This window comes from Hyla sarda, chromosome 8 (assembly GCF_029499605.1).
Source record: "Hyla sarda isolate aHylSar1 chromosome 8, aHylSar1.hap1, whole genome shotgun sequence".
In the NCBI taxonomy this organism is placed as follows: Eukaryota; Metazoa; Chordata; class Amphibia; order Anura; family Hylidae; genus Hyla; species Hyla sarda.
In genome coordinates this window covers 101,651,654-101,679,407 of record NC_079196.1, presented here as the reverse complement: position 1 = coordinate 101,679,407, position 27,754 = coordinate 101,651,654, and the positions used below count along the sequence as shown (strand labels likewise).

The 27,754-nt window shown below is 42.6% G+C and overlaps 1 protein-coding gene across 3 annotated transcripts in view; it reads right to left on the bottom strand.

Moving 5' to 3' along the window:
* Positions 1–21,055: 21,055 nt before the first annotated feature.
* NBEAL1 (neurobeachin like 1) overlaps positions 21,056–27,754 on the bottom strand; it is a 273,447-nt gene continuing 266,748 nt past the window's right edge. For all 3 annotated transcript variants that reach the window (XM_056534118.1, XM_056534117.1, XM_056534119.1), the window contains one exon: positions 21,056–26,473. In XM_056534118.1, the coding sequence (XP_056390093.1) occupies positions 26,375–26,473 (99 nt within the window). In that variant the 3' untranslated portion in view covers positions 21,056–26,374. The remainder of the gene's footprint in view (positions 26,474–27,754) is intronic.

The window sequence follows — 27,754 nt, the reverse complement described above, 5'->3', positions numbered from 1 at the left end:
GTACCTGTACGTCCCGACGCCTTAAGTGGCTTTGAAGCGAGCGCAGGAGCTGCACTTACTTAAGAGCAGTAAGTTTCGGTTACCATCAGTAGCCAGACACTCACTGCTTACAGCAGGCAGCGTCAATCCCATCGCTGCCAGTCATTTAACCCTTTAGACGCCGTGATCAATGCCGATCATAGCAACTCAGAGGAGTTTACCGGACCCCCCGCAACATGAAAACAGAGTGCCAGTGTGTGTTAGTTCTATATGCAGAGGTAACAGTGTGTGATAGTATTATATTTAAAGTGCACAGTGTATAGTAGCATTATATTCTGAGGCAACAGTGTGTGTGGTAGTATTATATTCAGAGGGTGCAGTGTGGGATAGTATTATATTCAGAGGGTGTAGTGTGTGGCAGAATTATATTCAGAGAGTGCAGTATGGGGAAGTATTATATTAAGAGGGTCCAGTGTGGGATAGTATTATTTTCAGAGGGTGCAGTGTGGGGTAGTATTATACTAAGAGTGGGCAGTGTGGGATAGTATTGTATTCAGAGGGTGCAGTGTGTGGCAGAATTATATTCAGAGAGTGCAGTGTTGGGTAGTATTATATTCAGAGGGTCCAGTGTGGGATAGTATTATATTCAGAGGGTGAAGTGTGGGATAGTATTGTATTCAGAGGGGGCAGTGTGTGGCAGAATTATATTCAGAGAGTACAGTGTGGGGTAGTATTATATTCAGAGGGTCCAGTGTGGGATAGTATTATATTCAGAGGGTGCAGTGTGGGATAGTATTCCATTCAGAGGGTGCAGTGTGTGGCAGAATTATATTCAGAGGGTACAGTGTGTGGCAGTCCTCATTTATTTACTTGTGGGGGAGTAATTTATTGTTACTCCACTGCATAGGGGCTTCCTAAGGTCTTGAACACCACTATTACCCTGCCCCAATGGAGGATCACATGGGAACGGGCTTCCAAGGCCTCCATTTGCACAGTTTATAAGGAGACACATTACAAGATGCTAATGGGATGGTACCCACACTCCTGCCCTGCTAAACTGTCTGAACCCGAGCATTCAACCTCAGTGTTGGCGTTGTGGGGTGGGGCTTGGTACGGTTTTCCACATATTCTGGGCCTGTCCTCTGATAGTCCCTTATTGGGAGATGGTGCGGAGGGTGGTGGCAGACGTATTGGGGATTCATGTCCCCTTAGACCCCCTAGTATACTTACTGTTCCTTTCCTCTAGGTTGCTATCCAAACGCCCTTTCAAACTATGCACATTGTTTTGGCAGCTTATTGCAAAATTCTGGAAGCACACCCTTCCTCCCTCTGAGCTGGACTTGATGGTGAGGATTCGGGAGATTCACTCCCTTGAATCTCCTACTGCTTCTCTTAATAATACCTTGCCCCTTTTCCTAACTGTGTGGGAACCATGGGACGGTTTTGTGGATAGGCAACCCCCCTAGCACCCCCCTTTCACCCCTTCTTCTTCCCCCCTCCCTGTGCTTTCCCTTCCGTACTCTCTTGGTGTTGTTGTGTCCTTGTCTTTGTCGGATTCGTCATATTGTGATTGGTTCCCTTTACCCTTATTCTTGTTCTTCCTTCGAGTTTCTTTTAGTCCTTGTTCCGAACTGAACCCCTGGGTTTGGTGTGGGCTCTTACTTAGGTTTTGCCTATTTTGTCTGATATGCCTAGCAAAGCTGTCATGTCTGCCTGGGATTATACTTTGTATTTTTCGCTACTTGAATGTCCGATTCTGTCTTTGTATTGATATATTATGAAAAATTTAATAAAAACTACAGTTAAAAAAAAAGAAAAAGAAATCAACAACGTTTTAATGGAAAATCATGTGATTAGTGATGGAAAAGCACGTGAATATTAAGTCAGTTGAAAGTTTGGAGTATACTGATGGTTAATGGATAGAGGTATTAATATACATTAGTGTTATATACAGTATTTATAAACAGTTATAAGCTGAAAGGGAAATGTAAAGGTGACTGCTGCTGTTTAGGAGGATGGGAAACAGTATGCTACAGAAGGCACAGAGGAATGTGGAATTAGCAGAGTTGAAAGTGTTCATATAAGTGATATTATGGTACAAGAATGTAGAAGAGTCCAAAGAGTTTGTTGAAACTGTAAAAAGTGTTAATCTTTTGTTCAGGAATGTTTGGTGCTGTGGAATGTTGATGGTATGCTAGATCTCTAGGAAAGCTGTGTGTATGTAGTCATGTGATGACATTCATAGAATGGTTCTTGTGATATAAAGTATGTTGTATATTTGTGATGTGTATTAATGAATCAGGAATGTATGGAATATGACCAGTGAATGTTTTCTCTGTGAAGCTGTTTTGTGTTGTAATGGATCCTTTTTAGATTGGTATAGAAAAAAAGAAAATCCACGTGGTATTAAGTGAACCTATTTAATGCTATTTTATTAATTTCCTAAATAAGTTTTGCACAGGATGGATGCCAAAAAATGAAATGTATCAGGAAATGCTATTAATTGTGTGATTATATTACAGGAGTAACAAGAGAAGACGTTTTTAAAATAAGATAAAATGGAAGAAAGTGATCACTATTTAATTGATAAATATTACCTAAATATTTAAAATCAGCTAATTTTTCCCCCCGAAAGAGCTCTATATGTTTTTTATTCTTTTGCATTTTTGGTGAGGATGTGGGCTCTGTGTGTTATGTGGGCTCTGTTTGTTGTATGTCGATATAGGTTACATGTATGTCTCTTGATGTAAAGTAACACAGAAATCCAGTCAGACACTGAATGTTCAAAAGTTGTTGAAGACTGACCTAGCTTGAGGGAAAGCAGAGGGCCAAGCTCAAAGGGGTGGTGACTGGTGACATAGGGGATTGGAAGGAGAAAGGAGGGAGGGGGGCATCCTTGAAAGGTGGAGCCATATAGGAAGAATGACATCCTCCTCTTCTGAAATACAAAAATCACACTTGAAGAAAATTTATATATATATATATATATATATATATATATATATATATATTTACTGTTTTATACTGAGTATGTTTATAGGACCTGTGTACACAATGTGATATACCTGTACATTCTACATTGCATTTATTTGAATAATACCAATTTTTGAGTGAATAACTATATAATGATAATTTTTTTTCTCTTTCTCCTTCTTCCCCTTTTGGTAGCTTTGCTACTCTCAGATTATGATTAAAATTGTTTTGAACTTATGAGGTTAAGAATTCAAGAGCCATGATAAAATATCAGAGAATCCATGGTTGATGCTGAGTTATAAATGTAAGCTTGTTCCAAGTAATGTAAGGATGTAATACATAAGACAGGATATATGGTGACCACACGCAGAATTAAGTTCTACTGCAATAAGCCACTCGATCTGAGCTGTTGGTTCAGAAAGTAGAGTTGAAGGTATTCACTGATACAGTGGGGATCAAAAGTTTGGGCATCAAAGGTGAAAATTTGTATTAATGTGCATAAAGAAGCCAAGGAAAGATGGAAAATCTCCAAAAAGGCATCAAATTACAGATAAGACATTCTTATAATATGTCAACAAAAGTTAGATTTTATTTCCATCATTTGCACTTTCAAAATAACAGAAAACAAAAAAATGGCGTCTGCAAAAGTTTGGGCACCCTGCAGAGTTAAAGGAGTAGGCCGGCGCGCACTTTTCTTATTTTATCCGGTCCGGACTGCAAAAAAGCGATGTCCCGCCTTGGCCGGTGATAGGCTGAAGCTCCATGTGACGTGCCGGGCTAACAGGAAGTAAGAAGCAAATAGCCCGGTGACCGAACACTTTTTGTTTTCTTTTTTTGCAGCCCGGACCGGATAAAATAAGAAAAGTGCATGCCGGACTACTCCTTTAATATCTTGTACTGCCCCCTTTGGCAAGTATCACAGCTTGGAAACGCTTTTTGTAGCCAGCCAAGAGTCTTTCAATTCTTGTTTGAGGTATCTTTGCCCATTCTTCCTTACAAAAGTCTTCCAGTTCTTTGAGATTTCTGGGCTGTCTGTCACGCACTGCTCTTTTAAGGTCTATCCATAGATTTTCAATTATGTTGAGGTCAGGAGATTGTGAAGGCCATGGCAAAACCTTCAGTTTATGCCTCTTGATGTAATGCCCTTTGGATTTCGAGGTGTGTTTAGGATCATTATCCATTTGTAGAAGCCATCCTCTCTTTAACTTCAGCTTTTCACAGATGGCATCAAGTTAGCATCCCAAATTTGCTGAAATGTTGTTGAATCCATTTTTCCTTCTACTCATGAGATGTTCCCTGTGCCACTGGCTGCAATACAACCCCAAAGCATGATTGATCCACCCCCATGCTTAACAGTTGGGCAGAGGTTCTTTTAATTAAATTTTGTTACCCTTCTCCTCCAAACATACCTTTGCTCATTCCAGCCAAAAAGTTAAATTTTAACCTCATCGGTCCACAGAACTTGTTTCCAAAATGCATCAGGCTTGTCTATATGTTCATTTGCAAAGTTCAAATGCTGATTTTTGTGGTGAGGATGTAGAAGAGGTTTTCTTCTGATGACTCTTCCATGAAGACCATATTTGTACAAGTATCTCTTTATAGTGGAATAGTGTACCACAACTCCAGTGTCTGCCAGATCTTTCTGGAGTGATTGTGCAGTCAAACGTGGGTTTTGAATTGTTTTTCTCACAATCATGCAAGCCATTCTGTCTGATATTTTTCTTGGTCTACCCGATCTTGCTTTAACTTCCACTGTTCCTGATGACTGCCATTTCTTAATTACATTCCGAACAGAGGATATTGACATCTGAAAACGTTTTGCTATCTTCTTATAGCCTTCTCCAGCTTTGTGAGTGTCAACTATTTTCAGTTTCAGATTTCTAGACAACTGCTTAGAAGAACCCATGGTGCTGATTGTTGGGGCAAGGTCAGATGAGTCTGGGCATTTAAAACCTTTGAGATTGACATCACCTGTTCTTTCCAGATGATGATTGAGAACAATCCATGACACTGGCAGGTCTCAGCTTTGCAAAGGGGGCAGTGCATGCTATAAATTCTGCAGGGTGCCCAAACTTTTGCAGATGCCATTTTTTTGTTTTCTGTTATTTTGAAAGTATAAATGATGGAATTAAAGGCTAACATTTGTTGACATATAATAAGAATGTCTAATCTGTAATTTGATGCCTTTTGGAGATTTTTCCATCTTTCCTTGGCTTCTTTATGCTCATTAATAGAAATTTTTACCTGGGGTGCCCAAACTTTTGATCCCCACTGTATATGTAAGATATTTGAAGATATGACACAATGAGTATGGGTACACTTTTATTACCACCCACAAGTATGGGCCTATTAAAGTAAAGGTTTTCTTGAATCCTGGGGCAAACCAATCTGTAGTTGGCAATTCAAGTGTTCAAAGTCCAAGAGCGGCCGGAGAAAGTGGCCATTGTAAAGATCAGAGCCACATGAAGGAAACAGCCCCAGAAGCCAAGGGGACTGAATGGTGAAGGAGGCTGCCAAGGCTGTAGTGCTCCTGTCCTCCCACAGTTATGGTATAGAGTGTACAGGTTGATTTGTTTGTTTAAGTATCTTGCAGGAACCGGCAATGCATGCTGAGAGAGACCAATGGAACAAGACAGTGGTGGTACAGGGCAAAGATGGCATCTAAAAAGTTGGTAAGAAACTGTGTGTGCCAGCAGTCTTGTACCCCATGTTAACATACGTGGCCTCATACGCTAAACAGAAGGGAGTTATGTGTGTAGTAATATCCGTATATTGGGTGGCCTCAGGATTCAACAAGGCAAAGACAGAGTTTATACAGACTTAATTATCTACATCTGTTATGACCTAGGTAAAACATTAAAGGTACCTAACCAACACACTTCAGAACATCTTAGCTGTTTCAGAGAATATGAGTAGACTTCATCTAACTGCCTATGGTGGGCCAATATAAATATGTCCTTTTCCGACTGTACTGATCTGTTCTGTACCGTGGATACAATAAATATGAGTGTGATGCAGGATAATAGAGGTACATTTTAAAATATATATTCTTTCTAAATAATTCCTGATAAAGAAAAAAATCTCCAATAGCGGCAGAGCTGTATACTTTAACACTTAACAGCCCTCTATAATCAAAAATTCTAAATAATAATTTAACTGAATTGTAAATAAAGTGGAAAATAGAAACTTAGTACATTACATCTGAGGTATCAGGTACCGGTCTAGCAACTGAGTTTCTTAAATCCGTGGTCATCTAGCAACTGAGTTTCCGTTGTCATCTAAATGATTGTCACTATCATAAGTACACATATTCACTACTGGTTTATAACCAATACCCAAATTTAATACACTGAAAGTGAAGTTGCATAATTATATTTGCACATTGGGTATGTGTCGTAAAAGCACACACAATTTGTCCATTTATTTTGAATTAAAGGTATGTTCTCCAATATATGATGATGAGGAACACTTTACCCTTCCTTCATTTCAGTTGAGTCGATTTCCTGTTGAATCACAGCAATGAAGGGGGGGGGGGGGGTTTAAATATGTTGTGTATTTTGATAGGATCAGAATGAAGTGGAGAGACGTGAGTCTCCATTTTGATCCTGGCAGCCATGTTTAAGCAGATGCATTCAAATAACATAACAGGATGTTCTCAAGCACCATATCAGCTTTGTTTGGGTTATCTCTTAAGGTCCTAGCTGCAATGCCCTTCATAGTCAGATATTAGCAAGGGTGTTGTTGGTTGTTGTAAGGTCAAATTTTTCTCCTATTTTCCTTATATTCTGTTGAAGCAAAACTTAACCACTTAATGTCCATATTGTTTGGGAGTCTTCATGCTCAGGGGCATCTTCTCTTTCCCATTACTTAAAGTTAGAGGCCTCGCATATATATTATTAATGTACTTAATTAGTTGTGATCATCTTTACAATGTGGATGAAAATTATATCAATTAGTACTTATGGTGTATACCACCCCCAATCAGCAGGGTTTTGCATATTACACCCACATCGGGGAAGCTGGAAGAAAAATTAACATGGATACACGCCTCTCACGCCATGTTCCTGATGTATATCCTCTTTAAATAAATCATGGTTTAATAAGTGACAAAATATATAATTTCATGGTAATCAAAATTTGCAGCAATACATTTAGTAAGAAAAAAAAAAATGGAGTTCAGCTGCAGCTGTGTATGTGGGCAGCTATTCTCCCCCCCCCGTGTTACATCTCCTTGAAAAATAGCATAAGCAGGTTTTCATAATCCAGAATTTCCATTAATCTGGCAACAAAAATTTTGGTTTGTTTTTTCGCAAAGAATTTTTTTTTCTGTTTTGGATATTTAAATTTTTTTCCCTTCTGTCAGGCCCTGTAGAACATACTGTACTTTTTCTGTTTAAAAGTGCTGCTTTTTTAACCATGGTTGTCCCATTGGGTTAAATGTAGATTGCATTCACTGACCTCTAGTAGTAGCTCCAGTAGAGCTTTAGCCAAGAAAGAAATGGATGCTAAACATGCTAATATATACAGAGATAAAGCTCAAATAACCAATCAAACTGTAACATGAGGATTTTGACGTCAGAACTAAACCTCCCTTTTGTTGTCAAATGTAAAAACAATGTACTTCCGTGTAATTAAACAGAACTCCTTGGTCACTCACATTTTAATGCCTCACCTCAAGTAATCCTTGACAGTACAACCTATGCACTGGATTTGTATACCATATGAGGTATATACCAGCTGTACACTGGATATATACTGTATTGTATAAGAGATTATATACAGGGCCATATAGAGTACCCCCAAATTAACCCCCCCTCCCCCCATTAGGCAGGTAGTACCCCCAGATTAATCCCCCCAGTAGACAGGTAGTACCCCTAGATTAATCCCCCCCAGTAGGCAGGTAGTACCCCCATATTAAACCCCCCCCATAGGCAGGTAGTACCCTCAGATGAGACCCCCAGTAGACAGGTAATACCCCAGATTAGACCCCCAGTAGACAACTAGTGCCCCCAGATTCAACCCCCCTCCAGTAGGCAGGTAATACCCCCAGATTTGACCCCCCCCCCCAGTAGGCAGGTAGTACCCCCAGATTTGACCCCCCAGTAGGCAGGTAGTACCCCCAGATTAACCCCCCCCAGTAGGCAGGTAGTACCCCACAGATTAACCCCCCCAGTAGGCAGGTAGTACTCTCAGATTAACTCCCCCACAGTAGGCAGGTGGTACCCCCAGATTAACCCCCCTCCCATAGGCAGGTAGTACCCCCAGATTAGACCCCCCAGTAGACAGGTAGTACCCCCAGATTGGACCCCCCCAGTAGAAAGGTAGTAAACACAGATTAGACCCCCCCAGTAGACACGTAGTGCCCCACAGATTAGACCCCCCCAGTAGGCAGGTAGTACCCCCAGATTAACTCCCCCAAGTAGGCAGGGAGTACCCCCAAATTACCCCCCCCCCCAGTGGGTAGGTAGTACCCCCATATTAGACCCCGTAGTAGGCAGGTAGTACCCCCAGGTTAACCCTTCCAGTAGGCAGGTAGTACCCCCAGATTAACCCCCCAGTAGGCAGGTAGTACCCTGCAGATTAACCCCCCAGTAGGCAGGCAGTACCCCCAGATTAACTCCCCCCCTGTAGGCAGGTATTACCCCCAGATGAATCCCCCAATAGGCAAGTAGTAACCCCAGATTAGACCCCCCCCCCAGTAGACACGTAGTACCCCCAGATTAGACCCCCCCCCCGGCTGGTACATTTGTATTGTCGGGGATTCAGGGCAGCACCTTCCCCCAGATAAGAGCTATCGGCTGCCGCGTAGTGACGCTCGGTCGCGTCAAGCTCTCAGAATACCTAGGGAATTCTGGGAGTGTGATGTGAGCGAGCGTCATTACGCAGCGGCCGGCTCTTATTTGGGGGCGGAGCAATTACAGGTGAGCTGTAGAGCAAATGCTAGGCACAAAAATGAGAGCCGGAGGCCAAGCGTTTTTACTATCTGCCTCCCGCTCCGGCGCCAGGCTCTCGCACTACCGGTCCGGCCGGCTGACAGGGCGAGCGGCCAGACTGGGATATTTCCTGGTTGCCCAATAGGCCAGTCCGGCCTGTGTTACTGTACAGGGCAGGAGGACGACCCGGCCCAATGGGCAAATGCTCTGGTGCCGATGCCATTCCGGCCCTGGATGCTGTACAGCAGGGTGTGGCGTACAGCAGGAGATGGTGGACTGGTAGTAGCATAAAGGATGTGGTTTTTAAATTAAATTTGAAAATGTTTCAATAAAGTTTTTCATTTTGAAATAAAACTTCATTTATATAGTTCCTGGACTGGTGATGCTGACATGCATGGGTTGTGTATGCACAGACAAGGCTGAAACTACCAGCAGAACATGTCATAGTGGCTTACTGGAAGAAGTCATAGTAGTCTGCGTAAAGCAGCAGGTTGAGACACCTTTAAAGGAAAACTGTCAGCCTGCTCCCCCGCAGTGGTGGTACTGGCTGGTAGTGCGGGGGTCGCTGATCAGTTAGACCGAAATCTTCATTTTTCTGTATATGCTAATTAGGTGCTAACTGGCACAGGCGGGGTTACTGGCACTCTGATGTTAGCACCGCCGCACTGGCCAGCTCATCAATATTCCTCCCCTCTTTCCGCCTCTCCCTCTTCTCCCTGCTCTGTAATGAAGAGGGAGAGGCGGAGGAAGGGGAGGAATATTGGCTGGCACTGCAGACGAGTGGTGCTGATGTCAGAGTGCCAGTAACCCCGCCTGTGACAGTTCGCACCTAATTAGCATTTATAGAAAATCGAAGATTTCGGCCAAACCGCAGGGCGGATCCGGGCATGGTAGGCATCAAACTGATCAGCGTCCCCCGCACTACCAGCCAACACCAGCAGGTATGGAAACCATAAAAGTTATTTCAAATTTGGGCAGCCAGGTGACCCAGGCCTGGCTGGCTGAAGGGAGGGAGGTTGCAGTAGCAACCTTCAGCATGTCACAGTGGTTTACTGGAGGAAGTAGTAGTAGCCTGCTTACAGCAGCAGGGGGAGAAACCTTTAAAATCAATTAGAATTTTTCCCCAGCCCAGGCCTAGAAGGAAGTAGCAGGTTTCCAAAAAAATCAATTTGAATTTAGTCAGCAGCCCTGGCTGGTCGGAGGGTGTTTGCAAAAGCAACCACAATCAACTTGAATTTTGCCCAAGCCAGCCAGGCGGCCCAGGCCTGGCTGGAAGTAGCAGGTTTCCAAAATATATATATTTGAATTTTTTTTTATCAAACTGAAACCAAAGCAAGAGAGCAAGGCTATTTTTTTGGCCATGTATGCCCCAGCCAGATGACCCAGGCTTGGCTTGGGAATCACAACAAGAGAGCAAAACTTTGTTTGGCCATGTATTGCCCCTGGCTACTACTGTGGCATGCACTGTTCTGAACACAGAAAAGTTCATGGAGTTGCCCACCCTCTCTGCCACATGATTGTGGAAAGCAGAGGCAGCTTTCTTTGCAAAATAATGGCAACTAGATACAGTTATGGCCATAAACGATGGCACCCATGAAATTTTTCTAGAAAATTGAGTATTTCACAGAAAAGGATTGCAGTACCACATGCTTTGCTATTCACATGTTTATTCTCTTCGTGTGTATTGGAACTAAACCAAAAAAGGGAGACAAAAAAGCAAATTGGACATAATGTCACACCAAACTCCAAAAATGGGCTGGACAAAATTATTGGCACCCTTAACTTAATATTTGGTTGCACACCCTTTGGAAAAAATAACTGAAATCAGTTGCTTCCTATAACCATCAATAAGCTTCTTACACCTCTCAGCCAGAATGTTGGACCACTCTTCCTTTGCAAATTGCTCTAGGTCTCTCTTATTGGAAGGGCACCTTTTCCCAACAACAATTTTTGCCCCTTAAGGACCAGTTTTTTTTTTCTGTTTTTGCACTTTCATTTTTTTCCTCCTTACCTTTAAAAAAATCATAACTCTTTCAATTTTGCACCTAAAATCCATATTATGGCTTATTTCTTGCGCCATCAATTCTACTTTGTAATGACATCAGTCATTTTACCCAAAAATCTATGACGAAATGAAAAAAACACCATTTTGTTACTTTTGGGGGCTTCTATTTCTACACAGTAAATTTTTTGGTAAAAATGACACATTATCTTTATTCTGTAGATCCATACGATTAAAATGATACCCTACTTATATAGGTTTGATTTTGTCATACTAATGGAAAAAATCATAACTACATGCAGGAAAATTTATACGTTTAAAATTGTCATTTTCTGACCCATATAACTTTTTAATTTTTTTGTGTACAGGGTGGTACGGGGGCTAATTTTTTGCAACGTGATCTGAAGTTTTTAGCAGTGCCCACTTTGTATTGATCGGACTTTCTGACAGAGCCTGGATGTGGTATCAGTATGATGTGGCTGAATGACACAGCGTGGAGTTGGCGGCAGCATATAGTGGCTGAATGACACAGCTTGGAGTTTGTGGCAGCATAAGGAGAACCTATAGTGGCTGAATGACACAACGTGGAGGCAGCATGAGAAGAGCATATAGGTGCTGAATGACATAGCGTGGCAGTGGCGGCAGCATGAGGAGACCATATAGTAGCTGAATGACACAGCCTGGAGGTGGCGGAAGCATGAGGAGACCATATAGTGACTGAATGACACAGCGTGGAGGTGGCAGCAGCATAGAGTGGCTGAATGATACAGCCTGGAGTTTGCGGAAGCATGAGAACATATAGTGGCTGAATGAGAAAGTGTGGAGGTGGCGGCAGCACGAGAATATATAGTGGCTGAATGACACAATGTGGAGGTGGCGGCAGCATAAGGAGAGCATATAGTGGCTGAATGACACAGCGTGGAGGTGGCGGCAGCATGAGGAGACCATATAGTGGCTGAATGACACAGCGTGAAGGTGGCGGCAGCATGAGAAGACCACATAGCGGCTGAATGACACAGCCTGCAGTTGTCAACAGCATATAGTGCCTGAATGACACAGCCTGGAGTTTGCGGCAGCATGAGGAGACCATATAGTGGCTGAATGACAGAGCTGTGTTAGTGAAATAATACTGTTATTCAGTATGACATGCAGATTACAGGCATCGCTATTAGAATCACTGCCGCAGAGCACCTGGATGTGGCAGCAGGGAGACCATATGGTGTCAAAAATTAAGAGATTTTAATGAAGAGATTTTTATGTCATTTTTATTTAATTTAAATTTCTTCAAATTTTTTGAGTGCCCATTCTGGTGAGCATCAAAGCTGGCGGTCCTCCGCCAGGCAAGATACCCCCTGTTCCAGCCCTTGCCTCTCAGTGCCCCCCTGACTGTGAAAGTGCAAATGTTTTATTTAATCAGTTATGGTTCATTGTTATTGCTCTAAGCTGTTTCATTGGATTCTTGTGGTAATTCCACAGGTAATATACGATGTCGATGACCGTAGGGACTCAGTCTTGAATAGATTACATACATTTTTTTTCAGTTAAATTTAAGATTTATATTAGATTCCCAAGTTTAATGTCCCCATGTTTACTTTGGGTTTTGTAGTCACACAGTATTAGTTCAATCTAACAAAGAGTCACATGGTGGCACAATGACAGAGCCAATAGGTGGCAGGAGCCCGACGAGACCATAGGGCCTCACAATAGAAAAGATTAAAGATATTTTGTAAATTTTAAATTGAAGTTTTTAGATACATGAACATTTTTAAAGTTTAATCCAAGGTGTCAACAGCATAAGGAGATCATATGGTGGCACAATTACACAGGCTGGAGGTGGCAGCAGCATGAGGAGACCATAGGGCCTCACAATTTCAAAGATGAAAAGATAAATTAAATAAAAATTTGAAAATGTAAGATTTTTGGTAGCTAATAAATTTTTTTAGGTAATGTCCCGCAGTACGAGAAGACCATAGGGCCTCACAATCCCTAAGATTAAAAGATAGGTGGAGAGCCAGAAGTCATCCCGCTGCTGAATGGTGACAATTCAGCGGTCACAATGCAAGCAAGTAGGCATGCATCATGCCATTTGTGCAAGTGACTCGGAGGGACTCCCTGCCTCTATCTCCACTGCATACTGCCATGGTGTGTCTAGGTCCTGTGGCTCGCCTTCCTTGGAACCCTCTAGCTCCTCTAGCTGCTCCTCCTCTCCTGTCAGATGACTAGAAAACCGCCCATCTCGCGAAACCTAAACTGTGCTCCACTGTGCCCCTCCGGTTTAGCCCCCACAGGGCTCATGTGGCTGTGAGATGTAGGCGCAACATCTCCAGTGCCCTGACCAGCCTTTATTTCCAACACGTGTTGTAGTAGATGAAGAAGTGGAATGACATTGTTAATCCCGAAATCCTGGAGACTGGCTAATAATGTGGCTTCCTCAAAGAGCTTGAGCAAACGGCAGGTGTCATAGTTACATAGTTAGTACGGTTGAAAAAAGACATACGTCCATCAAGTTCAACCAGGGAGCTGCCACTGGTTGACATTGAAGTTACACAGGGGAGTCCCCCTATCCGCTTGGATCAGCACTTGGAGGATGGAATTCCAACGTGTGGAAATGTCACAAATCAGACTATGTTGGGGGATACCGTTCTGACGCTGCAGCTCAAGGAGGGTGTGCTTTGTGGTGTACGAGTGGGCTGAAGTGCATGCAAGGTTTCCTTCCCATTGTTAGGATGTCTTGCAGATGGGGGGAACACTTCAGAAACCGCTTGACAACCAGTTTGAACACGTGTGCCATGCAGGGCGCATGGCTCAGGCTTCCTTGTCGCAGCGCAGACAAGACGTTCTTCCCGTTGTCGGTCCCCATTGTTCCCATTTCCAGTTTTTGTGGAGTAAGCCATGATTCGATTTCTTTTATGAATGACTTTGAGCAGCTCCTCCCCTGGCAAACCATGTGAAGAACAGCGTTACACTGCCGTGCCCTGCACACATGTTATGCTGGAGGGGCACTGAGACTTGTCCGTGCTTGTCCTTGCAGTGGAGGCTGAGGACACGGTGGAGTATGAGGAGGTATAGTCGCACACTGTCACAGGACCAACGGCCTGAGAGCATGGAGGCGGAAGCGGCGTGACCTGTCCAAGTTGCTGTTGTGGCTGTGCAGGAACCACATTCACCCAGTGGGCCGTAAAGGACATGTATTGTCCCTGACCGTAGTTACAGTTTTACACATCGGTGCTGCCGTGCACTTTGGTACACACAGACAGACTAAAGGACTGGCCCACCTTCTGTTCCACAAAATTGTGCAGGGCTGGTACTGCCTTCATCGCAAAGAAATGACTGCTTGGGACTTTCCACCTCGGCTCGGCACAAGCCATCAGTTCTCTGAAAGGTGCAGAGTCCACCACTTGAAAACGGAGGGACTGCAGCACCAGCAACTTGGACAGGAGCACATTAAGCTTCTGTGCCGTTGGATGCGTGGGCGCATACTTTTGTCTCTTGGACATGGCTTTGCGGTTGGATTGTTGGCGGAATGACTGACTCAAAGTAGGAGAAGCAGGAGCATCTGGTGCGACAGAAGATAGGTATGACACACAGCTCCCTTCAGCTGAGGTGGTGGAGCCTTGGCTGGCTTAAACAGGGAGCAGTGTGCCACTAGGTGATGCAGCAGGCTGGACCACCACATTAGAGCCACGGTTCTTCCAGGATGCTTTATGGTGACGCTGCATATGTTGACGCAGGGCCATGGTGCCAACATTGGGACCCTGGCCACGCTTCCCCTTCTGCCGACACATCTTGCATGTGGCCATGTTAACCTCCTCCGGATGCTTGATGAAAAACTGCCACACCGCCAAGTAGCCGATTTTCCCACCAATAGTCCACACTGATTGACTGCTACTACTGCTGACTCAAGGAACCCCTGTTCCACTACCTCCCTGGAAAGTAGGCTGCCGCGAAGCAGGTGGTCTACTGTGGGAACGTTTGGCTCCAGACTTTCCACTTCTGCCACCATGCTGAATGCCAACCATGCTACCACCTTGCTGGCTCAGCTACTGCCTCACAGGCAACCTGCAACCCTCTTCTCCGGATGATGATGAAGTCCCGTCTGCACCCGGCTCCCAAGTGCGATCGGCTTCATCAACATTGAGTTGTGTGTGCACGTCACTGATGTCCTCCTCAGGTTCCTCAACAGTGTCTGCTTCAGGAGCCTGAACGCTCACACCACCACCTCCCACGCCACTCTCCTCATCACTACTTGAACGCCTAGTGGAGGAAGTGGCGGATGTCTCCTCCACTTCTTGGCTGGGCAGTAGCTGCTGACTGTCCCCTAGATCGTCCTCACTAAATAGTGGAGCTGAACCCACAGCATAAGATACTTCTGTGGGGGAGGGAACAGCATAGGACAGAGGTAATGGGAGGACAGGGACTGCTCCTGGGCCATGCCAACTGAGAGTTGTGTCTGAGGAACCCACCGACTGTTGACTGGGGGGTGTCAGATGTCACTTGTGATGAAGTGGATGACCGTGTTAACCAATCAATGGGTTGCTGGTCGAGACACGACCGCTAACTGATAATGGGAGTTCAGGCCTCTCGCTGTGACTCCTGCTGCCACTCGCCCCTAATCTGCTGCAACCTCTGCCTGATGAATTTAGGCCTCTGCCACTCCTCTGTGCACATCCTGGCCCTTCTCTGTCTGACATATTTAGTGCGTACATGAGGGGAGTACAATATGCTCCATTACGCTTAAAACAGTATTTATCTACAACACCAGCAGGTGTGTACTTTTGCCTGGCCTTTCACAGTATCTAGGCCCTTGAGACTTTAACAGAAACAAAATAGTACATGACTTAGATGTACATATGTGGTATGCACTTATGAGGGGAGGATAATGCGCTACAGTACGCTTAAAAAAGTATTTGTGTACAACACCAGCCAGTGAGTACTTTTGCCTGGCCTTTCACAGTATCAAGGCCCTTGTGACTTTAACAGGAAAAAATGGTACACCACTTAGATGTACGTATATGGTATGCACTTATGAGGGGAGGACAATGCGCTCCAGTACGCTTAAAAAAGTATTTGTGTACAACACCAGCAGTACACACCAGTGCTGCAGCACACAGTCGCTGTGTACTACACCCAAAATTGCACACTCTGTCTCAATCTCACTCCCTTCCCTATCAGTGCTTCGAGGCAGGGTTTGTGCTTGAGCTGAATTGCTGCTGTTCTGTGCAACACACTGCTCTCCATCCCTCTCTGTAATAGAATGCTGTAGCGACTGGGAGGTGAATCGCTGCAGTAAGAATGCGTTTCTGTGCAACAAACACTGCTCTCTGTCCCTCTGTGCAACAGAACGCTGATGTAGCTAGGTGAATCGCTGCTGGAAAAAAGCTTTTCTGGCCAACACACAGTGCCGCTGCCTGTCCCTATCTATCTTTCTGCAATTATTAAAGGCTGAAGTGACTGCCCGCAATATGGCTGCCGATTATATAGGGCAGTGACATCACAGGGGTGACTGGCTGCTGATAGGCTGCATGTGATTCAGGGTCATTCCAGCTACCTTGTTTCCACCTTCCCATGATTCCTTGCCCCATGTCCTCACATGTGGATCCGCCATTTTAGATGCCCTGGAGCCTGGACCACACTAAGTTTAATGAAGCGATTTGCATGATCGAATCGCGCCGATATTCACATTCATTGCGAATCAAATTTTTTTCTGAAATTCGGAATGAATTCGGATTAGTCAGATTCGATTCGCTCATCCCTAAGCGTATACGTAAAGAAAAACAAAAAAGCTCAAATTGTTTCTTTTTGGTCATATTATTTATTTCAGAAAATTAAATAAAAAGTGATCAAAAAGTCACATATGTGCAAAAGTGAAACCAATAAAAACTACAGCTAACTGTGCAAAAAAAACAACCCTCATGCATCTCCGTATATGGAAAAATGATAAAGTTATAGGGGTCAGAATAGGGCAATTTTACATACTGGTTTTGTTAAAAAGTCTGATTATTTATTTATTTATTTTTTAACCAGTACAATAATAGTAAAGCATGTACACAATGGTATCATTTTAATCTTATTGACCTACAGAAAAAAGAAAATACTACCTTTTTAAAGGGGTACTCCCATGGAAAACTATTTTTTTAAATCATCTTTTTTTTTTTTTTTTTTTTTAAATCAACTGGTGCCAGAAAGTTAAACAGATTTGTAAATCACTTCTATTAAAAATCTTAATCCTTCCAGTACTTTTTAGTGGCTGTATACTAAAGAGAAATCCAAAAAAGAAATGCATTTCCTCTGATGTCATGACCCCAGTGCTCTCTGCTGACCTCTGCTGTCCATTTCAGGAACTGTGCAGCCCGGACAGCTTTCCGTCTATATTCTCACTCCTGTATTTTGCTACGATTTGCTCAAGAAACACTGTGATTTTACAGAAATTTGGCACAAATTGCAGCAAAATACAGTATTGTGAATGTGGTCGTGAATATGTTCAGTAGGCTCTCTTTTGGATTGCCCCCCCCACCTTGGACCACTAGAGGTACGCACTCTCGTTGTTCACCAGACTTTGTAGTAAAATGGGAGATTGACCTTCCACTTGGTCCACTACTCTTTGGTAAGCTTGTGCTTCCAGAAAGTGGGATATAAAATCCTCTGAAGATGTTATAGGGTACTTACCCGTCTTCACGCCATCTGGCCGCAGTTTCATCCAGTCTGCTGGCGATGTGGCTTTTCTAAAGGCTCATTCCTCCACAGATTTTGGCCATGCCATACCCTTAATTCTTTTTGGTCAAAGGTCTCTACTGTCATCCGTGGTGTCATGGGGCTGACTGTAAATCTGACCACAGTTCTCTTCCTTGTCATCAAAGTAACATCTCCACTAAAATTGACAAGCATTTTCTTCTCTGGTTTCAAGCTATGGTGGCAAGGGCCTGTGTTCTCCTTCTCTGGTAACAAACCGCGCCCTCTCACATTTTAAAAAGTAAACGGAAATCTACTAAATAATGGTGACATAAAGAAGACATATTGTACATTTGAATTATTAGCTCATTTATGTGGATTGACTATCTTTTTTTTAAAAGCAGAGAATGTCAAATAAAAAAAACAGTAATTTTTCCACATTTTGAGATTTTACAGATGATAGCTAGAGGTATTGACCAAGATTTACCACTCTACTCTGCTTGCGTAATAGTTTCCAATATGCTGCAGCAGTGGAGCTCCATTCTGCATTATAGTAGGCTCAGCATTGGGGGAAGAAGCGTGACAATATAGAAGCCAGCATACACAGATTTTTAGAATACCAGATGTCACTGTGCATGGGAGGTGAGGGTGGTATGGGCTTGGGAATGCTGCCTGTACTCCAAGCTCCTCATCAACATAAGAAGAACAGAGCCACAGACAGAAGCCAAAATAGACCATGTAAATAAGGGGTTAAAGGGGTACGATGGAGAAAAGAATGTTTCTTTTTTTTTTAAATCGACTGATACCAGAAAGGTAAACAGTTACGTCTATTTAAAAATCTTACCCCTTCCACAGGAAGTTGTATAGTTCTTTCCAGTCTGACCACAGTGCTCTCTGATGATACCTCTGTCCATGTAAGGAACTGTCTAGAGCAAGAGCAAATTCCCATAGCAAACCTCTACTTCAGACAGTTCCTGACACGGATAGAGGTGTCAGCAGAGAGCACTGTGGTCAGACTGGAAAGAACTACACAACTTCCTCTGGAGCATACAGCAGCTGATAAGTACTGGAAGGGTTAAGATTTTTTAAAATAAGTTATTTACAAACCTGTATAATTTTCTAGCATCAGTTGATTTGAAAACATTTTATTCCACTGGAGTACTCCTTTAACCCGTCCAGGACACATGGTGTACAGCAGGCAGGCATCCTGTGACAATGCCTGGTGACCGCCTCAAATCACCGATCAATTGAAATCAGCGATTTGCGGCGATTCCCGGTCAATCGGTGACCGGAAAAAAGGGCGATAGGTGCCATCCGTGACGGCACCTATGACTCTTTAGCAGCAGGAGTGATGTGGCAATGGTGCCACCTCACGATCGTCCTGATTCGTCGGCCGTTACCGGCCGAATCAGCACTCCTGCTATGGGGTGTCCTTAATGGCACCCACTCAACCCCTATTCTGGAGGGCGAGAGTGGGTGCCCCCAATCCCTGGCATCTGGGGGCCCCAGGAGCGGAGTCAGCGGCGGCAGGCAGGAGTATCCTGGAGCAGCAGCAGCAGGTGGTAAGTCTGGCCTCCTGCTGTTGCATAGCAACAACTCCCAGCATGCACAAAAGGGAGTTATTGTTATGCAACAGCAGAAGGCACAACTACAACTCCCAGCAGGCCCTTTGGTAGTTTGTGCATGCTGGGTGTTGTAGTTATGCAACAGCTGGAGGCAATTTTTTTGTATCAAAAGTGTGCCTCCAGCTGTTGCATAACTACAACCCCCAGCATGCACAGACAGCCAAAGGGCATGCTGGGAAATGCAGTAGTGTGCCTCCAGCTGTTGCATAACTAACTACAAGTTCCTGCATGCCCTTCGGCTGTAAGTGCATGCTGAGAGTTGTAGTTTTGCAACAGCTGAAGGCACACTGGTTGCGAAACAAAGAGTTAGTTACCTAACTCAGTGTTGCATAAATACAACCCCATGCATGCATGGACAGCCTCCAGCTGTTACAAAGCAGCAACTACCAGTATTACCGGACAGCAATTGACTGTCCAGGCATGCTGGGAGTTTTGGAAAAGCTGGAGGCACGCTGTTTGGGAAACACTGCCATAGGGTAAAGCATGGACGAGTATAGAAGTCCAGGTGCCGGAACGGCCGCCAACCTGGACGTCTATACTCGTCCATGGTCGTTATCGGGTTATAGTGACAGTAGTCAGATGTGCAAAAAATACTCTGGTCCTTTAAGGGATACCCCTAGACATCTTATCCCCTATCCAAAGGGATCGCCGCTGCGGCACCGCGCTATCATTACTGCACAGAGCGAGTTCACTCTGTGCGTAATGACGGGCGATACAGGGGACGGAGCAGCGTGACGTCATGGCTCCGCCCCTCGTGACATCACGGCTCACCCCCTTAATGCTTGGTCCTTAAGGGGTTAAAGGTGATATCCATAGGGTTTTTCACATAGAAAACTTAGTTGTCCCCATCCCCATACAGACCCTATATAGCAGTAGGTCTACACCCCTATAAGCAGTAGACCCCACCACCATATAGCAGCAGGCCCTCAATTAGTAACTACCACCACTCCCAAATCCACAGCTTTTTCAGCAGTGGCGCACATTCCCCCTCTTTGGCGAGCAGGGAGAGGCTGTTACCTCACTGGAGCATCTTGTAGCAGATGTGCCTGCCTGCTTCAAGCAGCCACTGCTTTATTAAAGGACAACTGTAGTGCAAGACTTTTACATATTGCTGTGCCCGGGCTGCAAAAATAAACAAAATAAACTTTTAACATACCTTCCTATGTGCCCCCGTCAGTCCGGTACCGGCCTCACGGTCCAGTGGTGCGGCCGGCGTATCACCGGCCACAGCAATGTCTCGTCCCGGCCGGTGATAGGCTGAGCCCACTGTCATGTAAGAAGCCGACCAGAGCTCCTTACATGACAGTGCGCTCGGCCTAACACTGGCCGGGGCGGGACATCGCTGCAGCCGGTGATACGCCGACGGCTCTGCTGCATCCCCAGGAAGTTGAATGAGGTTCGCACCACTGGACCGTGAGGCCGGTACCGGGCCGACGGGGGCACGTAGGAAGGTATGTTAAAAGTTTATTTTGTTTATTTTTGCAGCCCGGGCACACCAATATATAAAAGTCTTGCACTACAGTTGTCCTTTAAAGAGGGGATTGCAGCCAATAGATTGGGGCAGGTGAGCGACAAGCTTCCATACACTACTTGTGTATGTTATTTTTAACCAGTTTTTTCCTTTGCAGGTATATGCCAGATTTCCTTGCGCACAGCTCCAAAGGGGGTGGAGACTAGCTTCTATGATATTAACGATACTCTGAACACAAAAAGGAGGAGATCTTGCTCCCATATGCCTTTATATAATCAGTGTGGGGAGAGCAGGAAAAGAAAATGTTTAGTGGAGAAAAGGGCATTTTTGTTCAATAAAATATATTCAATAGTATAAGCGAACACAAGAAACTTTTAATTTATGGAAAGTATATTGAAACAGCGGAATTCAAAGGTTTATTCTGTTTGCTCCCAAGGTATCATATTTACAATAATCAATTCAAATATATTCTGTACAAAATATTAAACTGTTACAATTTACAAATCTGAAGTTTCTAGAAAAGTGCAAAACATTTTAAAAACACCCACAACCACCCTGTACATAAAATTAAGCAAATATACACACAACCGTCATTTCAGCGCCATTATGTATTTATGCAGTTCATTGGTTTGCACATGGTCAGTATTGAGAGAGTAGATTTAAATCAGGTCACAAAAAAGCTCATTTTGTAGAAGACAACTGTATTCAACATAAACAATATTGCACTAAGGATCAGTAAAAGCAAGAAAAAAAAATTATATTATAAAAAAAAGGCAGATATGTAAAACAAGAAGGACTTGTCAGCATAAAATCCTGAGAAATATTTATGTGGAGTGAATGAAGCTGTAATATTAGACTTTATTTAAAGTTCTATAAAATTAAAAGAGATTTCTGCTTACTAGATTATCTTTACTCCAGTGACAAATATCACTTTCTTTTGTTTTTAAAAGGTAAATCACATTTTTAAGTCACTAATGGAAAAAAGCGGAAGGCCTATGATCTGGCTTGACATTGTAAGAGATTATATAGAAAGGCACAAAAAAAAGTTAAAAATCAACCATGGAATAAAATAGTGTCGTAATACTGCTGTTTAGTTATGCAGTAGAGCTGGGTATCATATCATGATCTTTTGAGAGAATGTTTTCCAAATAACATACATTTCCCCTCCACCTAATCTGACATTGGGCATAAAACACAAGGGTACGATACCTGTTGGACATGGTGTTAATAAATTAAATAAAAATGTGTTTATTATATGCTTGTAGTAGGAATCTCGAAAAAGATCGTCCCATGTGGGTTTTAGTGGCAGCGGATTTTTGGGAGCAGATCCCATTGAAGTAATCTGCTGCATATTTTCCACTGCAGAAATTCTTCTGCGGAAAACCTGCAAAACATCTGCCTGCGTGAATATACCCTCATAATGAGCCAAACCATTAAACTTTGGGAAAAATCCCTGGAAGACATGATTGTTTGACTATATTTAGATCTACAAATATATAGTGGTGCCATATAATAATTTCAGGACAAACAAAAATGACACTACATGTGAGAGGATGTTCTCATAAAAAGAAGTCAGGCCATACTTTATTTACAGCAGTATTTTCATTGTTAAACTACGGCAAAATCTTTTTTACTGCAATTTGCTGAAAATTCCACTGTAAATGAAATATAGCTGTATTTTTTTTGGTCTGTGAACATACCCTAAGAAAAAGATCACCTTCAGTACATATGAAATGTAGGATAGCAAGCATCACGTAAAACAAGGCTGTATATTTCTATTTACAAAATTAGCAATATAATATACATATATCAGGAATTATCAGTACACTAATCTCAAACAGCCTAAAAATACAAATAGCACACTGAGCTAAATATTTGGTGGGCAAGGTCTTTTTACATTCTATGACTGAAGCGTTTAGTGTTTTTCTGTGAGACCTTAAAGGGGTACTCCGGTGCTTAGACATCTTATCCCCTATCCAAAGGATAGGGGATAAGATGCCTGATCGCGGGAGTCCCGCAGCTGGGGACGTCCGGGATCATGCACGCGGCACCACGTTTGTAATCAGTCCCCGGAGCGTGTTTGCTCCGGGTCTGATTACCGGCGACCGCAGGGCCAGCGGCGTGTGATGTCACGCCTCTGCCCCCGTGTGACATCATGCTCCGCCCCTCAATGCAAGCCTACGGGAGGGGGCGTGATAGCTATCACGCCCCCACCTGTAAGCTTGCATTGAGGGGCGAAGCGTGACGTCACATGCCGCCGGCTGTGCGGTCAGGTGATCAGGCATCTTATCCCCTAACCTTTGGTAAGATAAGATGTGTAAGCACCGGAGTACCCCTTTAAGTGTTTAGCAATTTTTAGTAAAACATAAAACATTACCCCGCGTGCTGTGTAACACACCAGACAAGCACAAAATAAAAACAGTAATCCTTAGAGCAAATTGACATAAGGAAGATTTGCTCTATGACATCTCTATTTAGATGAATGAAAGAGATTTTCAGTTGCAGAAATTTCTGCTACAAACCTGCCATTATTTTCACTTTTAAACATGTACTCTATGGTAATGTCTATATAGAATGTATGTAACTACAATAAGTTAACCAAAAATCTAGAAAAATAGAGTAAATCCACTAAAATAATCTAAACAATGAACACTTCTACATGAAGCAAAGTCACAAGTAATGGGACCATTATTAATGTTATGTATCAGAAACCCAGATTTGCTGCAACTATTTACAAAGATTGGATTATAAAGTAAAGGAAGTTCCCAGGACTATATGATTAATGGTCTATCAACAGGATATTCCATGATTTGCTGATCAGAGGCGTACCTACCTGCACCTCCTGATAACCAGCTGTTCGGCAGCCGGCACTACAGGTAAACAGGGCTGGAAGCCCTGCGCCGTTCATTTGGTGGTGGTGCCGGGTACCTACAGCAGAGTTTCCATTCACTTTAATGGGAGCTGAGCTGCAGTTACCATATGCCACCACTATACAATTAACGGCACAGGGCTTCTAACCCCATTCACTGTATAATGCTGAACAGCTGGCAGGGGTGACGGGTGGTTGTCACACCACTGATTAACGAATAATCGCTTATCCTATGGATAGGACATCAATCAAATAGTCCTGGAAAAGCCATTTTAACACATTTGGACCCTGGAACAGTATCTCTGGTAGAACCTATAAACAAATACACAAACATTTAACAAAATGCAATTGGATACAGATAATAGCAATATAAAGCATTGCTTTTGGCTGTATTAGGACTGGCCTTCATGTGTTCTAATCAGTATCAGTTTGGGAAGCCGTTCACCAGTGGTCTCCAAACTGTTGACCTCTAGATGTTGCAAAACTACAACTCGCACATGCCCGGACAGCCAACGGCATGCTGGGAATTGTAGTTTTGCAACATCTGGGGGTCTACAGTTTGCAGACCACTGCTGTACACAGACTCCAGGTAACAGTAAATGCTCTGTTCACAGTTTTTCTGTAACTGGCTACAATTGTAGAAAAATATTAATTTAGCTTTTTTTATGCTTTTTTGTTGCTTTCTTTTTTGGTTATTAAAGTCAGTACAAATTGTATTGTGATCAGAGCCAGACATCTGCCTGAGTAGCCTGTGTAATAAAAGCAATAAACAAACAGTATTTAGGAGAATTGTTGCAATATTACAGAATAACACAATGTACAGTATAATGCAGCAAATAAATACAAATAATAAATACAATAATCAGAACATTGTATAGGATTACACACGTGTTCTTACATTAGAAGAACTTAAAGGATGAATGTTTTTCAGTTCACTTGATAACACCATATCAAATAGTAACAGTATCAGCAGTTTGTAGGGTTTCTGTACCTGTGGGATTTGTCCAATGCTACACCTTAAGCAGCATTACTCATTACTTTTATATATACACACATATAGATATATATATATATATATATATATATATATATATATATATATATACACACACACACCGTTTCCTTATGGCAATTTTGCACTGTTCATTTAAACACCAGAGCTAGATTTGCCTTATCAACAGAGGTAGAAACCTAAGAGTTATTGCTGTTTTGTACATCTCCTATTGTGTCACAAAAACATTGCTCTAAAGTTACCAAAACCTTTAGATCTATGATTCAACAATGTTTAACTACGTGTGTCAATCATAATAGTGTTGTCTGTATACTGAGGTTAAATTCATTGTGGGGAATTTATCGATAGACCACTTTCAGAAAAGAAGAAAAAATCCTGGCACAACCACTTGATATATCCATACAGGTGCCTCAATAAAAAATGTCCACAACACACACTAAACCGCGCGATACGGACCATCGCCCCGTGTGACTGCTAATCCCCCGCACTAGATCTTGTCTGCCTTCCCTGCTTTTTGATGTCCTTGTCAACCTGAATGTCCCGAAATAAAGAAGTACCTGCTTGCATCACAGTTGGGGTGAGTGCTCCGTTATTACTCCTCTTCGCATGGAATAGGGAATTTATCAATGTTTTCACCAAAAATGGGTGTAAAAACTGTGCACTACACTGTAAGAGCATTGTGCAATTCTTCCTCAAAAACAACTGCACAAAGTTTTTTTCACCTTCACCGAAACCTAGAAAAAAAACACTATTGATAGATTTCCCCAGTGTCTTTGTTTAGAAAACCCATAAATAAAAAAAACAAAAAAAAACTGTTAGGAAATGCTAAGTTAGTAATCTGGTGGGACCAATGTGTCCATGCGTTTTATTAAACTGTCAATTAATTTCTACAGGAACTGAGGGATGTTTAATTTACCCTTTGGTGGTGTAACAAGGAAACAGAACACTTGCTGCTGGGTTCCCTCACAGAATTCAATGGCTTGCTGGGGATCCCAGCAGAATACCATGTGATCAGATTACTTTCAGGGGACCCTTCAAACAAAAAGGCACTGTCAGAGTCCTCATCCCGTCCTGTTTTAAGCACTGTGCCGTGTGCAATATAACATAACATAATATAGATGCAGTTACTAGTCCTTCATCCTAAAGAAGCAACCATCTTCTTTAGATAAATAGTTTTTGCTAGGCAGAAGAATGAGAATACTTAGTAGGCACGAATGTAAAATATACTACAACAGTGGAAAAAAAGATAAATCAGGTCGTTAATTCAAAAGTGAGAACTCAAAAATGAGCTATTTACAACATCTTAAACATTCATTATAAACATATTATCACATTAGATATACAAAATAGGCTTCATTTATCACTTTACTATCCAGTTACAAAAGACTAAAACTGCTTGAAAATGTTCCACTATGAATGAACAATATCTTGAACAAGTCATAAAAGATAAAAGTTAAATGTTTGGTTTACCAAAAAGAGGGATATGGTGATATTCCCCAGTAGTGCTAAGACATTATAATATAATAAAATGCTGATCATAAATTGCAGACATAAAAAAGGACAAAAAAGTAGTGCAATCAAAAGAGAGTATACTTATAGGACAATATCTAGAGGTTATACATAAGTAATCTTTCTGCTGCTAGATGGGAGCCAACCACTGGCAGCAAAACAGTTGAGCAGCAAAATGAGGCAAAGAAAAATGCACTTGTGTGTATATCCTCTCAGATTCCACCACAATTGTAGTGTGTAGCCTTCATTGACAGTTATCTTTGCACATTACGACAAAACTTTAGATTGTGTGCTCCTTTTTCTGAACAGTCCCACACGGCCATGTACATAGATTAGGTATCCTGTGTATTATATTCAGTCTCTCCAGCTGAGATTTGGCTGAGTCTCCTGCTTGATCCAAAAAGCTTCCTGGAGATTTGACCTGATTTTGCCTAAGAAAAAAAATTCAACAGTCAAGACCATAGGAAAAAACAAGACAATTAACATAGTACAAAATAACATATCAGATGTGTGAGGACTTCTGTAAGTTTTCTCTGGTACCATTCTGTTGAGCATAGAATTTTTTTTATTATTTTGTATTCCTGTTTTCAAAAGGTGGTGTAGCAGTGGTGGAAATACAGTACACCATGATTGACATCACAGCAGAGATTGTCAAATCTCAATTTAAGGCAACTGGGAAAATTGCCTTCTCATAGGTTTGTGGTTGTGTGGCCATCTCCAGGCTTGTCTAGTAAAAGGTTCATTGGCAAATGATACAGGAAATAGTGAAACTGGAAAAGTGCTATTAGAAGGAGTGGGCTTTATGCACTCCTTTATACAATATACAGATAAGAGAAGCAACATGATCATGTATGAATAAAGTATGGAAAGGAAAGCTGTAATTCAAGAACACTAGGTGACAGTAGCTACCATCACTGGTATGAAGGATAAGAGCATCCAAAAAGACTGATGGTACATTACACACAAACCAATAGTACAACATGAAACACCCTAAACATGTTGAATTACATATTTCATAACACTGATGCTCTATATGTGTTCCTTATGCATTGCATGTGGGTAGGAGACTACAGTTTCATTCACACATTACTGACATCTATTGCAGTTTGCTCTCCTCCCTCTGTATTCCCCTGGCTACTGATGAACAAGTCGCCATTCTCTTGTGTACTTCATATTGTGCTCCATCACATTAGTTCCCATCCTCTGCCCTTTTAAAAAACAAATCGCTTTCTCAGTGCAAGAGAGTCTTGTCCGGCTACTGCAGGAAATATGCAGAGACCACTGAGGACAGGTGCATAGGTGAAGATTTATGGCACTGAAGATATGTCGGCGACTCACCACTCATCTTCTTCTTCAATCCTTATTAATACTCACATAAGACATTACAGGAGAGGGATGATGTGAGGGGGGTACAGCAGGCAACGGTAGCCGTTTCGCACAGGTTAGTGCTTCATCTAGCCTATACATATCACAAGATTGCAGGTACATTTATACAGGTATGTGACAAACCTTCAACCAATCACCTGTGATTCACCTTGAATCACATGGTTAAAAATACACAACAGAGGAGACATAGAGGGAGGGGTTATCGATCTCTAAAGACACACTGCCATATCGATTTTATCATTAAGACCCAACGGGCCGGTTGCATTAGTTTTCATAATCCAATGAGCTTCTCTTATTATCAGTTCTAACTCCGGGTTCAAGTCCTA